The sequence below is a fragment of the Triturus cristatus genome, chromosome 9, assembly GCF_964204655.1.
Source record: "Triturus cristatus chromosome 9, aTriCri1.1, whole genome shotgun sequence".
Taxonomy (NCBI): domain Eukaryota; kingdom Metazoa; phylum Chordata; class Amphibia; order Caudata; family Salamandridae; genus Triturus; species Triturus cristatus.
In genome coordinates this window covers 314,965,336-314,985,063 of record NC_140592.1, presented here as the reverse complement: position 1 = coordinate 314,985,063, position 19,728 = coordinate 314,965,336, and the positions used below count along the sequence as shown (strand labels likewise).

At 44.9% G+C, this 19,728-nt stretch overlaps 1 protein-coding gene across 2 annotated transcripts in view; it reads left to right on the top strand.

Moving 5' to 3' along the window:
- The window catches only part of ACTN4 (actinin alpha 4), a 298,634-nt gene that overhangs the window by 234,842 nt on the left and 44,064 nt on the right, over positions 1-19,728 (top strand). For both annotated transcript variants that reach the window (XM_085625020.1, XM_085625021.1), the window contains exon 12: positions 8,022-8,172. In XM_085625020.1, coding sequence (XP_085481146.1) covers positions 8,022-8,172 — 151 coding nt within the window. The remainder of the gene's footprint in view (positions 1-8,021; positions 8,173-19,728) is intronic.

The window sequence follows — 19,728 nt, the reverse complement described above, 5'->3', positions numbered from 1 at the left end:
AGGTGTCGACTCTTTGTTTTGTCTTGCACCCAGACACCCGTGTGTGTGTGTGTGTGTGTGTGTGTGTGTGTGCCGCCTCTAAGGGTGGCACAATGAGTGCTGCAGCCCTTAGAGGCCATCCCTGGTCACATGGGTACCTAGGGTACCATTTACCAGGTGCTGACATGTGGCCAGGGTTTGCCAATTTCGGTTTTGTGTTTTTAGGGAAGGAACATAGGCCCTGGGCACCTGATTGGCAGGAGTCCAGGGCTCAGTCAAAGTACATTCAGCAAAAAGTGGGGGCATATCATACAAGAAAGATTGCACTTTCCCACAACAAGTTCCTCCTAAAGACGCTGAGGACTATAGCCAAGCTGAGAAGCCATTCTTAAGAGAACTCAGACTGTTGAATGAGAAGGACAATATGGGCACATAAGCGGCATAAGCCGAAGGGTCTGATACAGAGAGAGAGGTCACCGACTTGGAATCACAGGTCCCGCTAATAAGACATAAGGAGTTAGGATTCCGAAAACTCTCTCAGGAAGCCAGCAAAAAAACAGGGAGGAGCCAACCATTAAACATCAGACTAGACGTATCACAATTGTCTCCGCATTGAAAAATTGTCAACGAAGGTCCGCCGACACACGAAGTGGAGCACGGGTCCCGTCATCAGGATACCAGTGGAGGACATCCACCGGAGAAGCGCTCTAGGTCAAAAGACATGCAAAAGAGGGCGAAATAGCCAGCTGACGTCAAAGCCCAGACTCTGAAGAAAAGACAGCTGACCACAATCAACACCAGCAAGAAGGTGCCCAAGGTCGAAAGAAAGAAGAGGCGACTTAATGCTGAAATTCGTAGCAGTTCTATAGAAGAAGAAAGATTTTGTAGATTCCCTTTGGGAATTTCGAATACCTTTGAAGGCTTCTGGGGAACAGAGCCAAAAGACTGATGCGGTCGAACTAAAACCACTGGCCACTCCAGAGCCGCCAGAGGAAGAACAAGAGCTCGACAAGGACCAGAGATTATTCCCAGACTTCGAAAGCATCAACGACCAGTGTTAGAACCTCACCTCCTTCCCCTCAAGGTCATCCCTTCCAAACAACTTTGCCATGTAGAACTGTGGTTAAAAGGGCGATACGCCGTTATGCAGTCCAACTTAAGGAAGGGAAGTCACAGGCGTGCTTTCTCATTGAAACTGTCATACTCGCGCAAAGCAGAAGCTAATACCTCCAGATGCTGCTTTGCATTCTGGATCAGGGAAGAAAGGTTTTCAGTGAGCCAGCAGCCTGCAACTGAAGCCTAGAGAATCGACAAATATAAGCACTTCTCCAAGGACCCACTATAAATCAGGAAATACAGCGGTTTCCATAATCGGGCCACAGTAAGAAAGGGAGCCAACATTCCCACCTCCACAGGTCCACCCTCTGAAAAAGAGAGCTAGAGAGTGGAAATGGTGGGGTGCAAAATGGAGAGCGGTGCAACAACACAGTGAAGGATTGTAAACTCTAGTGCTCTCCTAAAGCGATAACCCACGAACACTGGAAAGAAATGGAAGCTGGTAAAGCATCTCCTAGAGAAGTCCCAAAGACTGGCAACCGCACTAGTGGAAAGCCATCGCCAGCATGTGCCTGAAGTCTGCCCTTCACACCTCAAACACAACCAGCAGACAGATGGTCAAAGGTACAAACCTGACCAGGCACATCTGGTTATGGTGTCCAGATCAAGAGCAAGGTGTAGGCTAGCATCATTAATACTTGCTTCACCGGAAAACACATGTTTTGCTCAGCAGTTGATGACGTGCTGCAACACCTTAAAGACGAGGAAGGGAAGCTCACTGCCAGTGTCACCCTACCACCATGCAGGGCAGTAAATGCCATCAATGCTAAAGTGGCAATCTCAATCAGCCCAACGTCAGCCCTTTCGGGGCTGAGGAAGAGGAAAGTCCTTCAGAGGAGCCAGCTCTTTAAAAGAGTAACTCCGCTTAATAACCCACCTCATCATACCAGTACGGGGACGAGTAGAGAACTTCCTTTCAGGAGTGGCTGAGGGTTAAATCAGACAAATGGGTCCTCAACATAGTCCAGCATGGGTACTGCATAGAACATATAAAGACACCACCCAGGGTCAGACCAAAGAAAATATCACGCTCTGAAGAGGGGAGATGTTGCCTGGAACACGAAGCGCAGGATCTCTTAGAAAAAAGGGCAATAGAATGTGCCCTCGGCAGAAATCAACCAAGGAAAATACTGGTAGCATGGAGTGGTCCTCCCATAGCGGACTATTGGAAAGAGGTCTACGATACTATACAAACTGTCATTGGAGTGTTGCTGGAATGTACCTCCACACTGGCACTGCTGGGGATACGTGGGGCAGATACCGCCTGAGAGGCGTCGTCTGGTGGCCATGATGCTGCTGCTTGCAAAGCGAAGGCTGGCCATCCGATGGCACTCCCCGGGTCGCTGCCTGGGTGAATGATATTGTGTATTGTCAGGAGCAGCTTACTGCATTCTGGGACCTTATGCCCACTGCATCCCACCCGAGAGACAAATGGGAGCCTTTTACCACCTGGCTTAGAAGCCAAGATGCTGACCGTCCTGATGGTTCTAGCCCAGCACCAATACCCTACCCACCAAGTGCAACCCAGTAACTGCCTCCACACTAGCTGTTGTCCAAGACTGTCCCCTGCACTAATGGGCCCGCCCAATTTGAAACATGAGAGTAGATTCGTCATAGATATCCTCCCAAATACCATTTCCGGAGTCTCCATTGGTGTTTGGTTGGCCCAACTTCTCTGTCTCAATCTACACCAATGTGGGATGCAAGCTATTATAGGTCATGACTGTTACATCTTATTGTTTGATTCTGTCTCCTCTTTTATTTCAAGAATTACGGGACACAATGGAGCAATATACCTGATTACCTGATTGCTATGTGATATTGTTATTTCATGGTTATTAGACTGCTGCAAGCTGTAACAATAATGTGAAGTGTTGAAATCTATATGTGATTGTTATATTAACGCCTAAACAAAACTCAATAAAAAAAATACAAATTAAAAAACGAGGAAAATACTCTGCATACTTCCCCGCCCCAAAATCAGGCTGCTCTCTAAAACGGATTCTGAACCGGTGCTTCTTAAACCAGTTCATTAAAAAATTAAAAATGACCATGCTACAGGATCTCATCCCGTGAGTGCGGGTGAAGGACAACACGCCAACCGTAGACCTAAAAGACTCCTACCTACACATCCCTATGAACTACAACTACAAGTTACGTATGGTTCGTCCACAAAAAACCTCTACCAATTCAGAGTGCCTTCTTTCGGAATAAAGTTTGCACCCAGTGTATTCACAAAGTGCCTAGCCACAGTAGTGGCATACCTAAGAAGGAATTATATCCACGTATATCTATCTAGTCACTGGCTAGTCAAAGCAAGCTCCTTCTCTCAATGTTGGAGGCACATCAGGACTGTCGGACATCCTTGAAAGCCTAGGGTTCCCAATCAACTGCAAAAAGTAGTCAACAATGCCAAAAAGAGAAAAAAATCTTCCTGGCAGCAATAATCAACACACTGAAAGCAACAGACTTCCCTACCCTCGGAGTCAGGCAATCATAGACCTGGCTCTAGGCTACAGCAAGGATCTGTCTCTGGCAGTGAGGACTGTGGGGGAAAATGATGGGCATTATGGTGTCATGCATTCCCCTTTTCACCATAAGCAAGAGTACACGCGAGTCCACTCATAGTGTATCCAAAACCTATGGTCTCAGGCAACGTGGTGGTGGGGGGGTGGGGGAGAGATCAAATGCCTGTTCCACAGAGTTCAGAAACAGATGCCTGGTGAAAAGTGGACAGCATAATAGTGGGAAGACCTTTCACATAATCAACTCCAACTGTGACTATAACCACATGTGTGTTCCACATGGGCTGGGGTCCACGCATGGTGGAACTGAAGGTCACAGGACTATGAAAAGCGGAATAAGAGATTAAGCACATAAATGTCCTGGAACTAAAAAGAAGTGCAGACAGTCTCGAATGATGCTGATTGCTCTGAAGTGGGCAAGGCAAATGTGGTTCTCAGACCTGGTGGAGATGGCATAAGGAAATATAAAGTCTACCAGCAAAACATAACCTCCTCTCCATGCGGGAAGGAAAATTCCACTGCCTGGTGGCAAGCACCCTGAGCCCAGCGGCCTGGCTCCTGAGGACATAGTTTGTACACATGAACCTTCCGAAGAGATCCATGTACATCCTCAAAGAGATTAGAAAACCTACTACAAGAAAGTGCTACTCAGCGAAATGGCAGAGGTATGTCCTGTAGTGCAGAGACTAGGAAGTGTTCCACAGTAAAACAGAGGACATCACAGTAATCTGATACCTTACAAACCTGCTAGATAACCTTCTAACATTACATTCACTAAAAGTACACTTGGTAGCAATAGTAGCGTACACAAGAGGGCACTTGGGAAGAAGCATATATGCAACACCGATGATTAAAAGGTTTCTAGAAGGAGCAAAAGGAATAGCTTTACCTAGATCATCATCAGTGTGCAACCTCAACCTGTTATTAACGCAATTAATGAAGGCAACCTTTTAATCTCTACACAAGGCAGTACTGCAGTTGCTGACCTTGAAGACTGACTTCTCAATCACATCACTACACAGGGTGAGTGAGTTGTAGACAACCACCCAAGAGCCCTACCTGCTAACACACAAGGACAAGTAGGTCATGCAGACTAGCCCACACTTTCTCCCCATGGTCATATCCCAGTTCCACATAAACAAAACAATCCAACTGCCAAGACTCTTCCAGCAGCCAAAAACGCAAGCCAAGGAAACCTACATGGGCAGGATGTACGCAGGGCTGTGATGTAATACCCAGAAAAGGGCAAGGGAGATCGGAAAGGGGAATCAGTTCCTCATATCTTTCGTAGTCTCATGCAAAGGTTCACCAGTGATGAAGGGCACCATCACAATATAGATAGTGCAAACAATCCAGTTCTGCTACCAAAAAGCAGGAGCTCACTTAGAGACGAGAAAAAAAGGAGCAACCTTGGCATTCCTTTCAAACGTGCAAATAAAACATACGTATGGCAGTCCCATGGTCATCAGTCCACTTCTTCCCAAAATGCTATTGTGTGGACATCCAAGTGCACAAAGTCACAAGTGGAAGAGAGAGTACTAAAACATGTTTGCAAGCTCAACCTCATTTTAATCCCACCCCCAAGAGTGAACAGATATACAGCTACAAAATCAGTACACAGTATGTGAATCCAGAAAAGGATCCAACATGCAAAACGATATGGTTACTTACCACTAGGAGTAGTTTTGCAGTGAGAGATTTTCTGGATTCACATGCGACCCTCCATCGCACCGGAAAGTAAAGCGAAAAAGAGGGGTAGATACTGCGATACCTTAAGACACAAAGCAAGCTAACAAAGGACAAGACAAAGTCACCAAAGGGAAAAGTAGAATCTGAAGATGCCGTCCACACAGAAGGGCTTCCATGGCCCACATCGGATGACGTGGCACCCAATGACCACAGACCACTCCCGGGGGCGGGGGGGGGGGGGGAGGAAAAAGTACTAACAAGAAGATTCTGGACCAAACCACTAGATGGTGGTATAATGCATAGAATGTGACTCCAAAAAAATTCTTACAGCTGCAAAACTACTCCTACTGGTAACTAACCATTTTGTTCCTACCCGCCTAACCATCTCCTCTCTGTGAAGTAAACTTTTACACATTCATCTCCAAATTCAATTTGTGCACTGCCATGTTCTCAGTCAGTCACACTCAGTGTCTGACGGTGCCCAAAAGACCAATCAATAAATTGATGCCTATGTGGAACGGTGGCACTTCTATTCAGCTCCATGTTGTCCTGTCCGAAGGTGGACAGTTGTCACTGAAGCTGATAGCATCATGTGAGAGCATGCAGGAGTTGTTGTAAGGGAATTTCAGAATCCAGTCTGGCACATAGGAAAGATTATCAAGGTATGATGTCTGCAGTTAGATGGAGTATCCACTAGAAAGAGCATCACGAGACGCAAGCAAGTTATTCCTCAGTGAAACATGAACTACCTAGTGAATGATCTGCTGGGTTTTATTCATAAGTGGTTCTAACAATTTTTCATGTACTCTTTAGGCAATATTTCTTATTGTGATTATATTCACCATCCTGTTTTAATAACTTGAGACAAATTGCAAGGAACTGAACTAGGAAAATATAATTGCTGATAGTGATAGCCCTGTACGGGCAGTATCAATAAATGCAGTTCCTTGTTTAGAGGGCTTCCCTGTTCTTCCTTCCCATGCGCTCCCCATCACAGTTGCTTTGGCTGCCAGTGTATCTGTTCCTACGTGCCTTGCATTACCTACAACCTCTACTTAAAACCTCCTTCAGTTTAGTGATATTTCACATGCGTGTGGAATGCACAGATTGTCCTATATAGAATGAATGTGGTAGATGATCCCCCTCTAGTGTGGAACAGAGAATTCCGATTTAAGAGTACAAACGTCTGGGCTAATTATGCACACATTTTTCACTGTGCGCTTTTTGTAGTCTAGCATGCTGTGGATACCTAATCCATTTAAGTCTACTATTAGTATTCTCATTTAAGTGGAGTTTGTGGAACTTTGTGTGTCAGATCGAGCAGTAGTGTCCTTTTTATAGATGTCTGATCCTGTAGAATGTGTCGGTGCATTAAGAGGAGTGGGATTTTTCTCAGATGAGGGGTAGGAGTTTTCACCAAAAAAAGCAACTCAAGTTCTCTTTTGTGATCTTCATTCATGTGCTGTTAATGACCATTAGGAGGGACAGCCCTTCTCCAGTGATCTCTTCTGTTTCCTGGAAAAATTATATGAATCTGATTTTTCAAATGTAGGTTATTTTTGTAACAAAATCCTGAGTAATTTGCGTACACACGTCCTTTACCATTTGTGGTTGAAGAGCCTGTAACGGCTAGTTTAAAGTCTTTTCAATAGAGTTGAGCGGAGCTTCTGCTCATGGTGTTTTTCTTCTGATGTGAACATCAGGAAGAAATCTTTCTGATTAAGTAAGATGTTTATTTCGCATGTGTGCAATATCTTCCTGGCTCTTCATGGATTGCTTTTCCCATGGCCTAAAAATGTGGTGTGTTGCCTTTGTTACTTTCGCTATGGTTAGAATGGCCCTAGGTACAATTGTACACAAGTCCATGAGGACTCCTTGCTCGTTCCTCTTCATCATCGTCCAAAATAGGTTTTGAGAGGTTGAGTAGACTGTGTCTTCAACTTCTTGAGTTTTGACTATTACGGTCTTGTCTTGCTGCAGTTTGGTAAACTGGCTACAGCTTTGTCCCAGTTTCCATACTATGTCATTAAAAGTACAGCACTTTACAGGGTCTTAGTAGTAAATTGTTCACAAGCCCGGCAATAGTTGAGACCCTATATTTATATCAGGAATAACATAAATCTTTTCTTGACCATGAAATAAATTTGACTCATTCTTCTTTTGCCTGTATCCCACTGTTTTTTGGTTAAGCCAAGAACTGTTGTAAACTCCTTGAGTTGCTCCTGGACTTCATTTATACCAAATGACACTTCAAGCCCATTGGCCCAATATTCAGACTGAATAAATTGTCTTTTACAGTGTGAGGCATTATTGCTTCCTAGCTGAAAGTCACTCTGAATATGCTTCAATTAACCCACTACACTTTGTGTTTAATATAAGAAGGTACTGTTCCTAGCCCGGCCACTGCAAAGTGTAATAATGCACAGTGGCTGAACCTAGAAAAGGCCCATGCTCCAGAAGTAATTGTTGCAGATGGAAAACCCTGTTTGTATGTGTTATTCCATGTTAAGGTCCCCGCTTCACTTTTTATATGTTTGTGAGTGGGTTAGATGTCCTGTTTGAGACTCCAATAATTAAGTATGCTGTGTATATGTGGATTTTGATATACTGCTGCGCTTGTGCGCCATACCTTTACCTTGCTGTTTATTTCTTGGTGAACGTGTACATGCAGAATTAATGCGTTAACCAGTGATTATGATCTTTATTTAACAGGCAAGGAAGCACTGCTGAAGCAGAAGGACTACGAGAGTGCCACACTTTCGGACATTAAAGCCCTAATTAGAAAGCACGAGGCTTTTGAAAGTGACCTGGCTGCTCATCAGGATCGAGTGGAGCAGATAGCAGCCATTGCACAGGAGCTAAAGTATGGCAACCTTTTATTTAACAACTTTTGTACTGGCTAACGTATAGTAAAGGCACATTGCATGGGTCTCCATGCAATTTAAATGTCTTCTAATCAGCTTGGAAAAATGTTATTTTTCCAGTTTAATGAATTGCTTTTTCACTCTATCCAGTTGAGAGAGATGTACTGAGGAGATTGGACTTCAGTAGATCTTTCCCCTGCTTATGTTCTGTATTCACACTGCACTTCTCTGCAGTGACCGTCAGCTTTCTGCCTCCATGCTGCACCTTTGTTGGTCATGTGGTTATCAATTTTTGTACACACTAGAAGCTAGCCAGCCACATGCTGGATCCAGGAACGCTCTTTAGAAAGATATTAATTCTTCAGAAACATTTTTGATGGTCACTTATCTGAAATTTCTTTTTTTTGTTTTTGAAAGAAAAAATAACTAATTTCTGTGAAGGCAGTCACTCCAACAGTGGAGAAAATAGCAGATACTGTCACCATCAGTGAGCTGAGAGTGAAGATCCTATGCATCCAGCCCCGGAAGTGACCTTAAGGCCACAATCCAACTGCCACCTCTGCACATTTCAGTGCTTTTTTTCTTCTCCGCCTTCCAACTCTCATCTGGAGCTCGCGCCCTTGAATTCTGTCACCATACAGAGTTCATTTTCCAAACGTTTTTTCCACTATGCAAGGGATATTTGTCCCCCTTAAACAGCACATTTCAAACCCTGCAAGAATTGCCACAAAGCAAAGTTAGTGATGGACCCTTTTGAGGTCTGTCTCAAGTGTCTGGGCTCTTTGCATGACTAGATGTCGTGCAGCAAATGTGCTCAGATGAACCCAAAGGCCACCTAGGACTGCGAGGCTAAACTCTTCATCACTGAATACTGCAAGAAAACGTGGAATGCCTGATTCAAGCCCTCAAAAAGACTGTTACATGTCTTTGGTACCCTTGTCCATACCTCAGGTTCACCTCTGCGCCACAATGCTCCTAGGATGCTTCCTGTCGGGTTACCACTTGCAGATTCATCCTAGATGAAGACTACAGTTTATCAAGCCCGTTTTAGGGTCCTTCCCAACTTCTGCACAGGCTACCCATACTAATCATTGAATATATATTGAACTGCTGGTTTGTATAGCACTTTGAGTCATCCCTGTTGTATATATGTATCATTGTGAATGTTGCACATCACTGCATCTGTGAGCCCTGTGCTGTCTGCACTAATTTTGATTGTGTATGATCTATTATACCTATTTTGGAGAATAAATTAAGTAATTTGTTTTATTGTCAAGAGAGTTGTATTGACAGCATAAAAGAAGAGTCCCACAGAACCATTCCGTTTGTTCTCACAGACTCCCCATACGGCACCGACCCCCGTCGAAGCCTGTGCATGGGTGGCACTGGAGGAACACCACAAAGTCCTCAGACGCGGAAGCAATTCCAACACCAACAGATTCAAGCCCTCAAGTATGCTATGTTGTGGACCTTTGGTACCCTTCTGCATTCCTCTGGTGCACATCTGTGCCCCATTGGTCCGAGGAGGCTTACAGTCAGGTTACCGCTGGTGGATACTTCGCAGACTATGCCTCTCCAGCCCGTTCGAGGGTGCGCCCTTACCCCTGGGCCAACACCTGCACATACTTCCTGTTGGGCATGAGACCTCCACCAGTAGCCCTGTGCATGAACGGTGCTAGTCCTCTTTGAAGAGAATACACCACTTACTCGTTAGAAGTCACGCCCACCTCGACTACTCCTACTAACCAACTTTGATTCACTTCCATTGCACTATAGGTTCTCACTCCTGGAGCCACAAGATGAGTGTTGCCCCATCTCAACGGTAGGATGACTAGCATTTTTTTAGACCTCCAGGAGGCTATTGGACTTTATACCTCGTTTGAGACTAGCCTCGCCTCTCCATTTGACCCAGTTATGGAGAAATCTTCCTCGTTTGCGATGGTGATAAAAACGTTGGCAGAAGTGCTTGATCTCCACTTCCCCCTCAATGAAGGTAAAAACCGATTTACTTATTGAGGTACTGCAACTAGGACAGACCTCCTCAGAAGCACACCTGAATGTGGCATTAACGGGACAAACTTTTGGGAACCTGCGCGATGCCAGGATCTTGCCTTCCATTTAACCACCAAATACCCAGGAGATTCAGACCAGCTCAGGGACCCATCTCTCCTCATGCAGCACCCGAGAGTCTAGTGGATCAGATTTTTTGAGGCAGAAGACAGCAATCCAGCTGACAGTGTCCATTCGGTAAAGGTAAGTTCAAGCTTTCTTGGGGAAGGAACCCATAGATAGGGTACCGGTATCAGAGGTCGGGGAGACACTGCAACTACTTTCTAGTGAAAGTGAAGACGATGAGCACCCAGTGCAGGAAGAATATCAATAAGGTGATACAGAACACTCACACTCTTTCTCCATCAATTATGAAAAATCATCCCATTTACCTACACATAAAGAAAACATTCTTGGGAGTTATCTTGAACTCTGACCACAAAGGTGATGCCAGTTGTCAAGAGTCCAAGCGATCTTGAAGCAGTCTCCTCTTTCGCAAGGTGCAATGTCCGACGGTGAGGACTGTGGGGAACATTATGGGCATGATGGCCTCCTGCATTTCCCTAGTACCACACGCAAGACTAAATATGAGACCAATATAGGAATAGGTCCAACAAAAATGGTCACAGGCAACCGGGAGTTGAGATGAACTAATGGTGGTTATGGACAAGGTTCAGAGAGAAATGTAATGGTGGTACCTACAGAATCTCGTAGTGGAAAAAGCATTCAAACCACCAACTCTCTCTGACAATCACAACAGGTGCATCGCACATAGGATAGGGAGCTCATTTGGACAAGCCTAACATCAGAGGCCTCTTGAGGTCTGAGGAAACAGTGCCACACATAAATGTGCTGGAACTGAATACGGCCTTCCTAGCACTGAAGGCCTTCTAAAAAAAAAATCTAATAAATAGGACAGTTCTAGTTCAAATGGACCAACATGACGACAATGTTCTACCTGATCAAACCAGGAGGAATAAGGTACTATCTGCTATTGACCTTGGCCCAGGTGATTTGGAGATGGGCGATACAGAACAGAATGCTGCTAGTAGTGATGCACCTACCAGGAAAACAAAATACAGAAGCAGACTGGCTAAGCAGAAAAGTAAGCACCACAAAAAATTGAGAGCTTAAGCAAGAAAGGTTGATGGGGATCTTCCAGATTTGGAGTACACAACAAATAGACCTATTCGCAACACACAAATGCGAAATTTCAAAGCTTTGCATCCAGGTTCTGCCGTCCAGAGTCGCTTTGGAATGCCCTGTTGGTAAGATGGTCAGGGAGATTTGCTTATGTGTTTCCACCCATTTCAATGGCACCAAAGGTAATCCAGAGAAGTGCAGGCAGGAGCATTTCAGTCTAATCCAGATTGACCTGGTTCTCAGACCTCATGGAGATATCCCAAGGACACTACATCTAACTCTCAGCACACCTGTGGACAATTCAGGCAGGGCAGGTATGGCACCCGGAGCCAGACATGCTTAGTTTGGCAGCATGGCTCCTGTGGATGTAGAGTTTGGTCACCTCCATTTGCCAAAGATAGCAATGGAGATTGTGAAAGAAGCAAGACAACCACAGGCAAGGAAATGCTACCGCAACAAGTGGGAGAGATTTTTACACTGGTGCAAAAAACACAGGGAAACTCTGAGACTGGGCACAGGATGCCACTGTCAATAAATACATGTAGTAAGCTGGCTCTGTATATGGCATATCACTAAGTGGTTATACCATGCACAGAGTCCAGAGATTCCCCCAGAACTGTACAGCGCTCAATGTTAACCCAAAGTGCTCTATTTGTGGTAGTGTGGACGAGCAGCCTTAGGCCTAACATAGAGCAGTGTAAGACATTTGTTATGCACACAGTGACTAATGACACACAGCCCAAAAAGGAGATTCACACAATTTTTAGAAAAATAAGCTTCTTTTAAGTTTTATTTGTATGCAATAAGGTAAGTACGTTTTTCTGGAAAAATGCTTTATACTTTTTAAAGTGGACACTTAGTGCAATTTTCAGGCTGTGCAATGTTAACCTATGGGAGGAAGACAAGAATGCAGTTTTTCAGGAAAGTACACAACTTACAGATCCAGTCTTCGGGGTTTCAACTCCACACAAGGCAACGTTCAGATTGGCACCAGAAATGCACCACCAGCGACACAGGTGCGACTCGGAGCAGAGTGCCAACACAGCATCGGGCCCCAATGTTAATCAATGGGGGAGATTGGCCTTGAAGAAAGGCTGCAGGCTCAGGCCAGCAGCTGCCCAGGTAGGTAGAGATGCTAGGGGACGTAGTGACACAGGTAGTCAAGCTCCCCAAGGCTCTGGGACTGTGGGTGGAGGGGTGTCCTTTGGCATCAGGAAACGGCTTACTGGACAGGACGTTGTCAGAGGGAGTCTTCAAGTTGAGGCTGCAGGCATCAAGGTGGAGTCCGGCAGGGGTTAGCCCATGGGGAGGTCTTACTCAGAAGTGCTGGGTAACCTTCACAGAACTGGTGGGCCACTTGGACTCCGACCATGGGCGTCTGGTGCACAGGTGGGTCTGGAGGTGGTTTCGCGATTCCACAAGGCAATGTGTTTTGTTCTTTAAAGTTTGATTCTATTGGACAGGTCCGCTGTCCATGGGAGATTAGGAGTCTTTTTAGAAGGCCTGCATGGAGGTTGCTGGGCTGTGGGACAAGTTGCTCTTCAGTTGGGTCTTTGAGGGCTGCAGCCAGGCCAGTAGGGCTGGGGCCAAGTCAGTGGGTGTCTTCAGACTTCGCTGCTGCGCAGGCGGCTCTTCTTTGTAAGTCATCGCAAATCTGATTTCAGGGTCTGGGGGAGCCACCTAAATTCTAGATATAAGGAAGTTACAGGGGAGTAACTGGAAGGGATCAATGGGTTCTTTACCTGGGTGTCTACACCCACTATTATGCCACCCTCCTGTGGGAGGGGTCATAGCCCCAGCCCTGATTGGATAAGGGTCACCATCCTCAAGATTGTGGGCACTGAGAAATGTGCTTTACTTCACCTCCAGCACCTGAGGGTGGAGTTGGCAGGTGGGGGGGGGGGGGGGGGGAGAAGCACACCTATTTTTACTACGTTCTCCTGCCAAAAGTGGGGGTTTGAACTGGGGGCTGCTGTCTGCTGCTAGCAGCAGAGGCTGGTGTCGCATTACAAAGACGACAGTGCCTTTGAAGCTTCCCTCGCAAGCACTGTGCTCATCCTGGGGGAGGAGGTATGACACCTCCACTCAGGATGTGCTTTGTTTCTGGCCTCAGAGAGCAGGGGCTCTCGACCCAGGGGTCCAGAATCATGTCTGGTGGTGGTAGGCTGCCTAAAGTCTGTCAGAGACAACACCAGGGTTGGTAGGTTTTCATGGGGCACCTCTAAGTACATGTTTTAATAAATTCAACTCTGGCATCAGTGTGGAATTATTATTAGGATTTGTTTGGTACCAAACACTCCTGGGTTCAGTGAAGCCATTATGGTGCTGGGTATCTAGAGGTGTCGAGTTTCCAGCCCATGTACTCTTTATGGCTTCCATGGAACTTACAATATTAAAGAATATACTTAAACATTGTAGGAGCATATCTGCTCATGCAGATATGACCACACCTGAGAAATAGTGCACCCTGCCTTAGAGCTTGTAAATACTGCTAGAGGAGTGACTTGCCTATACCTCTGGCAGTGCTGCTGGACACGGCACACAGGGAGTGTGCTATGTCGACTGTCGTTTTTCACTGCACCAAGGCATGCAAGCTGCAGTGGCATGGCCTTGGTGAGGAGTCCCTAGGGGACCCTCTTCAGTCCCCTTACCTTGGGTACCAAGGGTATCATTTACTAAGGACTTACAGGGGGCTGAAGTTGACAATCGTGGGACAGTTTTAGGGAAGGTGCTCCGGCACAGCGGACATGGTTGGCAGGGACCCTGTTCACTAATGATCAAAACCACATCATTTTCTAGGAAAAAAGTGGGGTGCTAACCATATCAAAAGAGGCACTCTCACAATACATGACATACCTGCTAGACAAGCACTTTTGTCTCTATCAGGGTTCACCTAGCAGCCATTGTAGCATATGCAACAGGCACACTAGTAAAATGTTTCTTCACACCAGTGGTAAAATTCTTCCTTAAGGGAGCAAAGAAGGTATCGCCTCTAAGAAACGCATCCATGCCCACATGGAACCCAATGTAGTACTTAAGCAACTAATTGCATCACCCTTCAATTCAATGCGCAACGCATAGCCGAATTTCCTAACTCTTAAACTGCATTCCTCATCGCTGTCACCTTGATAAGGTGGGTTGGTGAAATACAAGCACTCTTCACCCAAGAACTGTATCTTCGAATACGTACGTCAAAGGGGTTTTGAGAACAAACTCAAGGTTCATATCACAGGTGGTATTGAAATTCCACCTTAACCAGGTCGTCCACTTACATGCCTTTTTTCAGCAACCTAAAACGCATGCAGAGAAGGCCCTGCACATACTAGACATCCAATGGGCAATACTATAGTACTGTGAAATGACACAACCCATAAGGAAAGGAGTACAGTTCATTGTGTCTTTTTGCACATGCTAGATAGGGTTCCCGAGTCACCAAAGGAACCATCATCAGATGGAAAGTGCAAACAATATAATATTGTTACAAGGCAGGGGGAGCAACACGTGCAGAAAAAACAATGGCCAACTTGACAAGGAAGAAGGGAGCAACACCTGCTTTCATGTGAAGCGTAGCGCTAGAAGACATTTGCACAGCTGCCACATGGTCATCGGTACACACCTTTACAAGTCACTACTATGTGGACATCCACATCAACAAGGAGGCAGAAGAGGGACAGAGTGCTGAAACATTTCTTCATAAGCACACACTGCAACACCCAGCCTACCCACTGAAAGAAATGCCTCTTTATAATCTATGCACTGCATATGAATCCTGAAAAGATCAATGCTGCAAAACAAAATGATTACATACTGGTGGGAATAGTTTTGGAGGTTGCATTTTTTGTACTGAGATGCAACCCACCCACCTCCACTAGTAGATGTGTATTTAGAAACTCATTACAGAGAGAACTTCAGTGAACATAAAGGAAACCTATATATCGCAGCCCGCGGAGAAAAAGGAATCCGAAGATGGCGATTAAATCGAAGGATTTCTCTGGGGCATACAGCTGACATTACTCAAGGAGGGGGTTAAGTCTAAATGGAAGACGCTCACGAAAAAGAAGTCTGCGAGTAGACCATTCTGGACCCAACCACTAGATGGCGGAATAAGACACTTTAATAGTTTACACGATTTGATTGGGCATACGTTGGGGCTTCCTCTGAAAGATCGCTTCTCTAAGGCACCCTTAAACTCCTCCCCTCCGTCATTCTTCCCAACTTGGCCTTTCGACTTTGCAGGGACGTGGTTCTTTGTGGAGCTTGGGATCTGTAAGCCAACTTCCCATGAGTTACCGATAAACAAGGTGAAAATGCTTTGTTTGAGCTCCCGCTCGTGCAGGTGTTCCATCTGACTGTGTGTTCCGAGTTAATCTCGAATTGTTTTAGGTTTGCGCTAGTCTTTCTGCTTCAAGGATTCCGGACTGCCGAAGCCTTGCTTTCTTGGCTTGGTTTCTGCTGTGAGTACAGTTAGAGAGCAGGAGGAGTGACGCCGCCAGTAAGCGGAGGACCTGGGGCCTTTCTTGATGCTCCGCAGAATGCCCATAATCCATGTCAGAGGAGACGGGGGTACCTGATGATGTAGTTATAGCGAGCGGCTGCCTGCGCATTGATGCATTTGCAGGTCGGATGTTTTCACACCAGCCCGGCTCCAGGATTTTTTTTTTGGCTGAGCCATGGGTGCATTTGGGTGGGCCACTGCGGGCCCAATTTATCACTTCTTGTGGTAGCCTACAAGCCCTAAATTACATTTCTACTTGCTAACAGTCACCATGATACAACGGATCGATTCTGTGTGTATACAGAGCATGTGGAGAGTTATTTGAAAGTAAGAGCAATGTCTGGACCCAAGTGCAAACCCTCAAATTCCAACAGGCCAGGCTTCAAAACAAGTACTTCCAGGCCCGAAAATCCACTTTTCTACAACCCCTCTCCTGGGAACCTTCTCTCACAGCTGACCTTGGGCCCCAGCCCCATATCAGCAACCATCCAGCTCCACTTTCATTATTCATTAAAACATTAGTAAAATCAACTTCAAACTTAAAACATTGAATATAGCAATAAGTAACACACTTTTATATGTTCCACAGTTGCCCTAATGACCTGACTGCTAATTAAATAAAAACAGAAAGGCTGTGACAGAGTTGGCTTTAGCACTAGTGAGAAAGTCTTTTTTGGCGCCCCGCCAATGACCTCTTTCTCCACAGATACCATTACTACCACCCTCCAACAGGGCTTTATCTCTCTGTAGCCCCTCTCTCATATGCATTTTGTTTGTTGTATAGCGCTACTCATATCAATGTAGGGTGTCACTGTACTTTACACCACGCACACATTATACCGAGACAATGAATCGTACAAGTATGTAAATCCGTCTATAGGGAATGCCACATCAGCCAATGGGGATTACAAGGTGTAGAAATCACATGTCATCCATACTGGTAGGCAATATATTTTAAGGAGGGTTTGGACTGGGGAAGCACAAACTCCGGATTTAAAGCATACCCCAGTGGTTGGGGTTTACTTTACTAATGTATATCGGCCCAAAATCTTTTTAGCAACCCTAAAATAATGAAAGACCGGAGAAGTTCTAAATATATAGTTACACAAAAAAGTGAATTTCTAACTATACCATTCATGTTTGTATGCAGCTCTTTGTTGACAGTTTATAGGTCACTGTCCTATGTTAGGATTGCAACTTCTGAACTGCAAGTAACACAAGAATCTGTGACAAAGGCAGTTACCCACTGAGCTATCCACATAAAATACAGCTTATCTGCATTTCAAAACTACCAACCGCAAAGGATTGCTCTCCAGCAGGATCATTAATCACCAGTTATCTGGACATTTTTATTGTTGTTTTGCATCCATGGCCATGATAATGATAAAAACAATTTAAATAAAGCATACACAAAGTATTTGCTTTGCAGGAACTGTGCAGGTTTAAAAAATAAAACCAAATGTTAACACATTCTCTTACCTACTCCGTTAGTCAAGCTTTGTGTCACAGCCTGATTTGATATGCAGCTGTAGGGGTCAGTAAGGTGAATAGTAAAAAACAAACTTATTTTCTCCAGCGCTGAACAGAAAAGGAAATATCCGCGCAGCAGGATGATAGGCAAAATCGGCGCCAAATAAAGAATGTGTCCCCTTCGCCATGCCGCCATTGTTCCTGCATGGCACAGCCCACCTTTCTAAAAGGGGTTGAGTGATTGAGTCTGGCTGTGTAAGAGAGCCCTGGCCAAATCACTCCACTCCTAGAACAGGAAGGAAAACAACTTTCGGTGTAACGTTTTAAATTAAAGATGCCTTTTTGTATTGGCCTTTGCGCCGTCACTGCGAGGGCCAAGGCTCATTATTGGGTGGGCCTGGCCCACCCGGCCCCCGCTAGAACCGGGCCTTTTTCCCACCCTGCTTACTCAGAGATACGTTTAGCATGGCTTGCCTGCTGCCACCGGCCCAGAGTTTAATTTGTAAAAATAGAAGTGCCAAGGCTCTCTTCAGGAGGCCGCTTCCGCTTGCACCGACCATTGCTGCTGTCAACGCTGCCAATAACGGGAACAACACAACTACTAACCGCCACACACCTACCTACAAGTGTGACATTTCTATTCCAGACCCCCAAAGCTATAAGAATGGCTTTGGCAGCAGGTATTAGTCATTTTTAAAGTGCATTGAATTAATAAACGACTGTTATGCTCGTCTCTAAATGAGACTAAGAGCACCACCATGCAGGAGACCGTCATAAGTGCTGGTGTTGACAATTAAATGTCCGTGCCAAGCACCTGGAAACCACCTGCTCAAATTAAGCGCTGCACCGGCCCCCTGAGCCTGCTGAACAAGAATGGATTGTATGGTTTTGAGACTCTTGTTTCGCATCCACTCTATTGTATTGTCGCACAACACAGGTTATGGTTCCTTTCCCATTCCATCCAATCTCCCTTTTTTTGTTTTTTTCCAGTTCTGGCCGTTACGCCTTTCCATGCCGCTTCCCACAGCCTGCTCCTGGTATTTTACGTCTGTTATGAATCTCCTTTCACCACTCCTAAGACATCCCTTTTAGTTAGGTGGACCTTGATGGTTTAAGTTTGGTATGACAGCTCCTTTGTCTGCATTACCTGTTTCTGGTTCCTTAAAATATACGTAATGATCTTTGGCTCCACCCAGAGGGGTAGTGCTCTCATTGCATGCTGTTGGTGCATCATTCCGCGCCCTATGGTGTGTTTACATTGGAATGCAAGAGGGACTCTCACTGACTCAAGACACAATTTCTCTCCCTCATAGATCAGTTTTTACCAAAAGGTCGGGAGCTGCATTTTGGTTGCTCGCGAAAGTCCAAGCAATAACTGAAGATGCCCTTAAATTCTTAATTTACCTTGTCAAATTTGCTGCGCTTTTAAGACCGAGTTCAATTTAGGCCATGTCTTCTGACAGACTGCTGCTTACTTATTTTTAACAGGGGGATTAGTGCTTTCAAACTCCTCTCCCTTTGTAGTTGGAGAAAGAAAAGTGAAGTATTTGACAGTTTAGCTGGTGTACAGTGTGTCAAAGGAAAGATGTAGAATGCAATTTTTTGTAGCACACAAAATGTAAATACCTGTAAATGAACTTAACTCATTCAGCAGTTTGGAAAGGAAAAAAGCACATATTTGTGTAATTCTGATGTATGATGGAAACAAAGATTTTAATAGGATTAAAATAAATCAAGACAATATGTCCAGGCGATAAGCATATGATTAACCTTCACTGAACCCAGATTTGCACAGATTATCAATTGTGTGCAATACAGTTTTGTCAAACTGTACGTCTGACCAAATGTAGTGCCAATTTCAGTGGAAACTGTGCTGTTTGTAAACAGGAGTGCACTACCACACGTAGCTTTAGTTCCATTAAAAAAATTGTCCACCTCATGTTCATTAAAGTGGGTGGGTCGGAAATCTTTTTTCATGCTAAACAGTGGGTTGTCATTTAAAACGTTTGGGAAGCACAGTCATAGATGCATTGTACAAGAAAAACAGTTTTTAGGTTTTTTTTTTTGCTGCAGTTGTCTTTTTAAATAAACTTTAACTAGAACTCCAAATGCAAGTGGGAGCTGTTGGCTTTGCCAGTGTTTAATGCTCCTGGATATGACGTTAACAGGGCAGAATTGCACGGAAAGGGGCTGGCTGACCTGCAGCCCCAGAGAAAGTAGAGCAGAAGTCGAAGTCTTATTACAGTTGAGAATGGGGCAGACATGAAAATTGTACATGGAATTTCTTATTCGAATAAAGGATTAGATTAAATAAGGTGAGCAAGAACAAAATCTAATATTTACAAAATAACCTTAATTTTTCCATGGTTATGCTCCGATGCTATATATTTTAATTCAT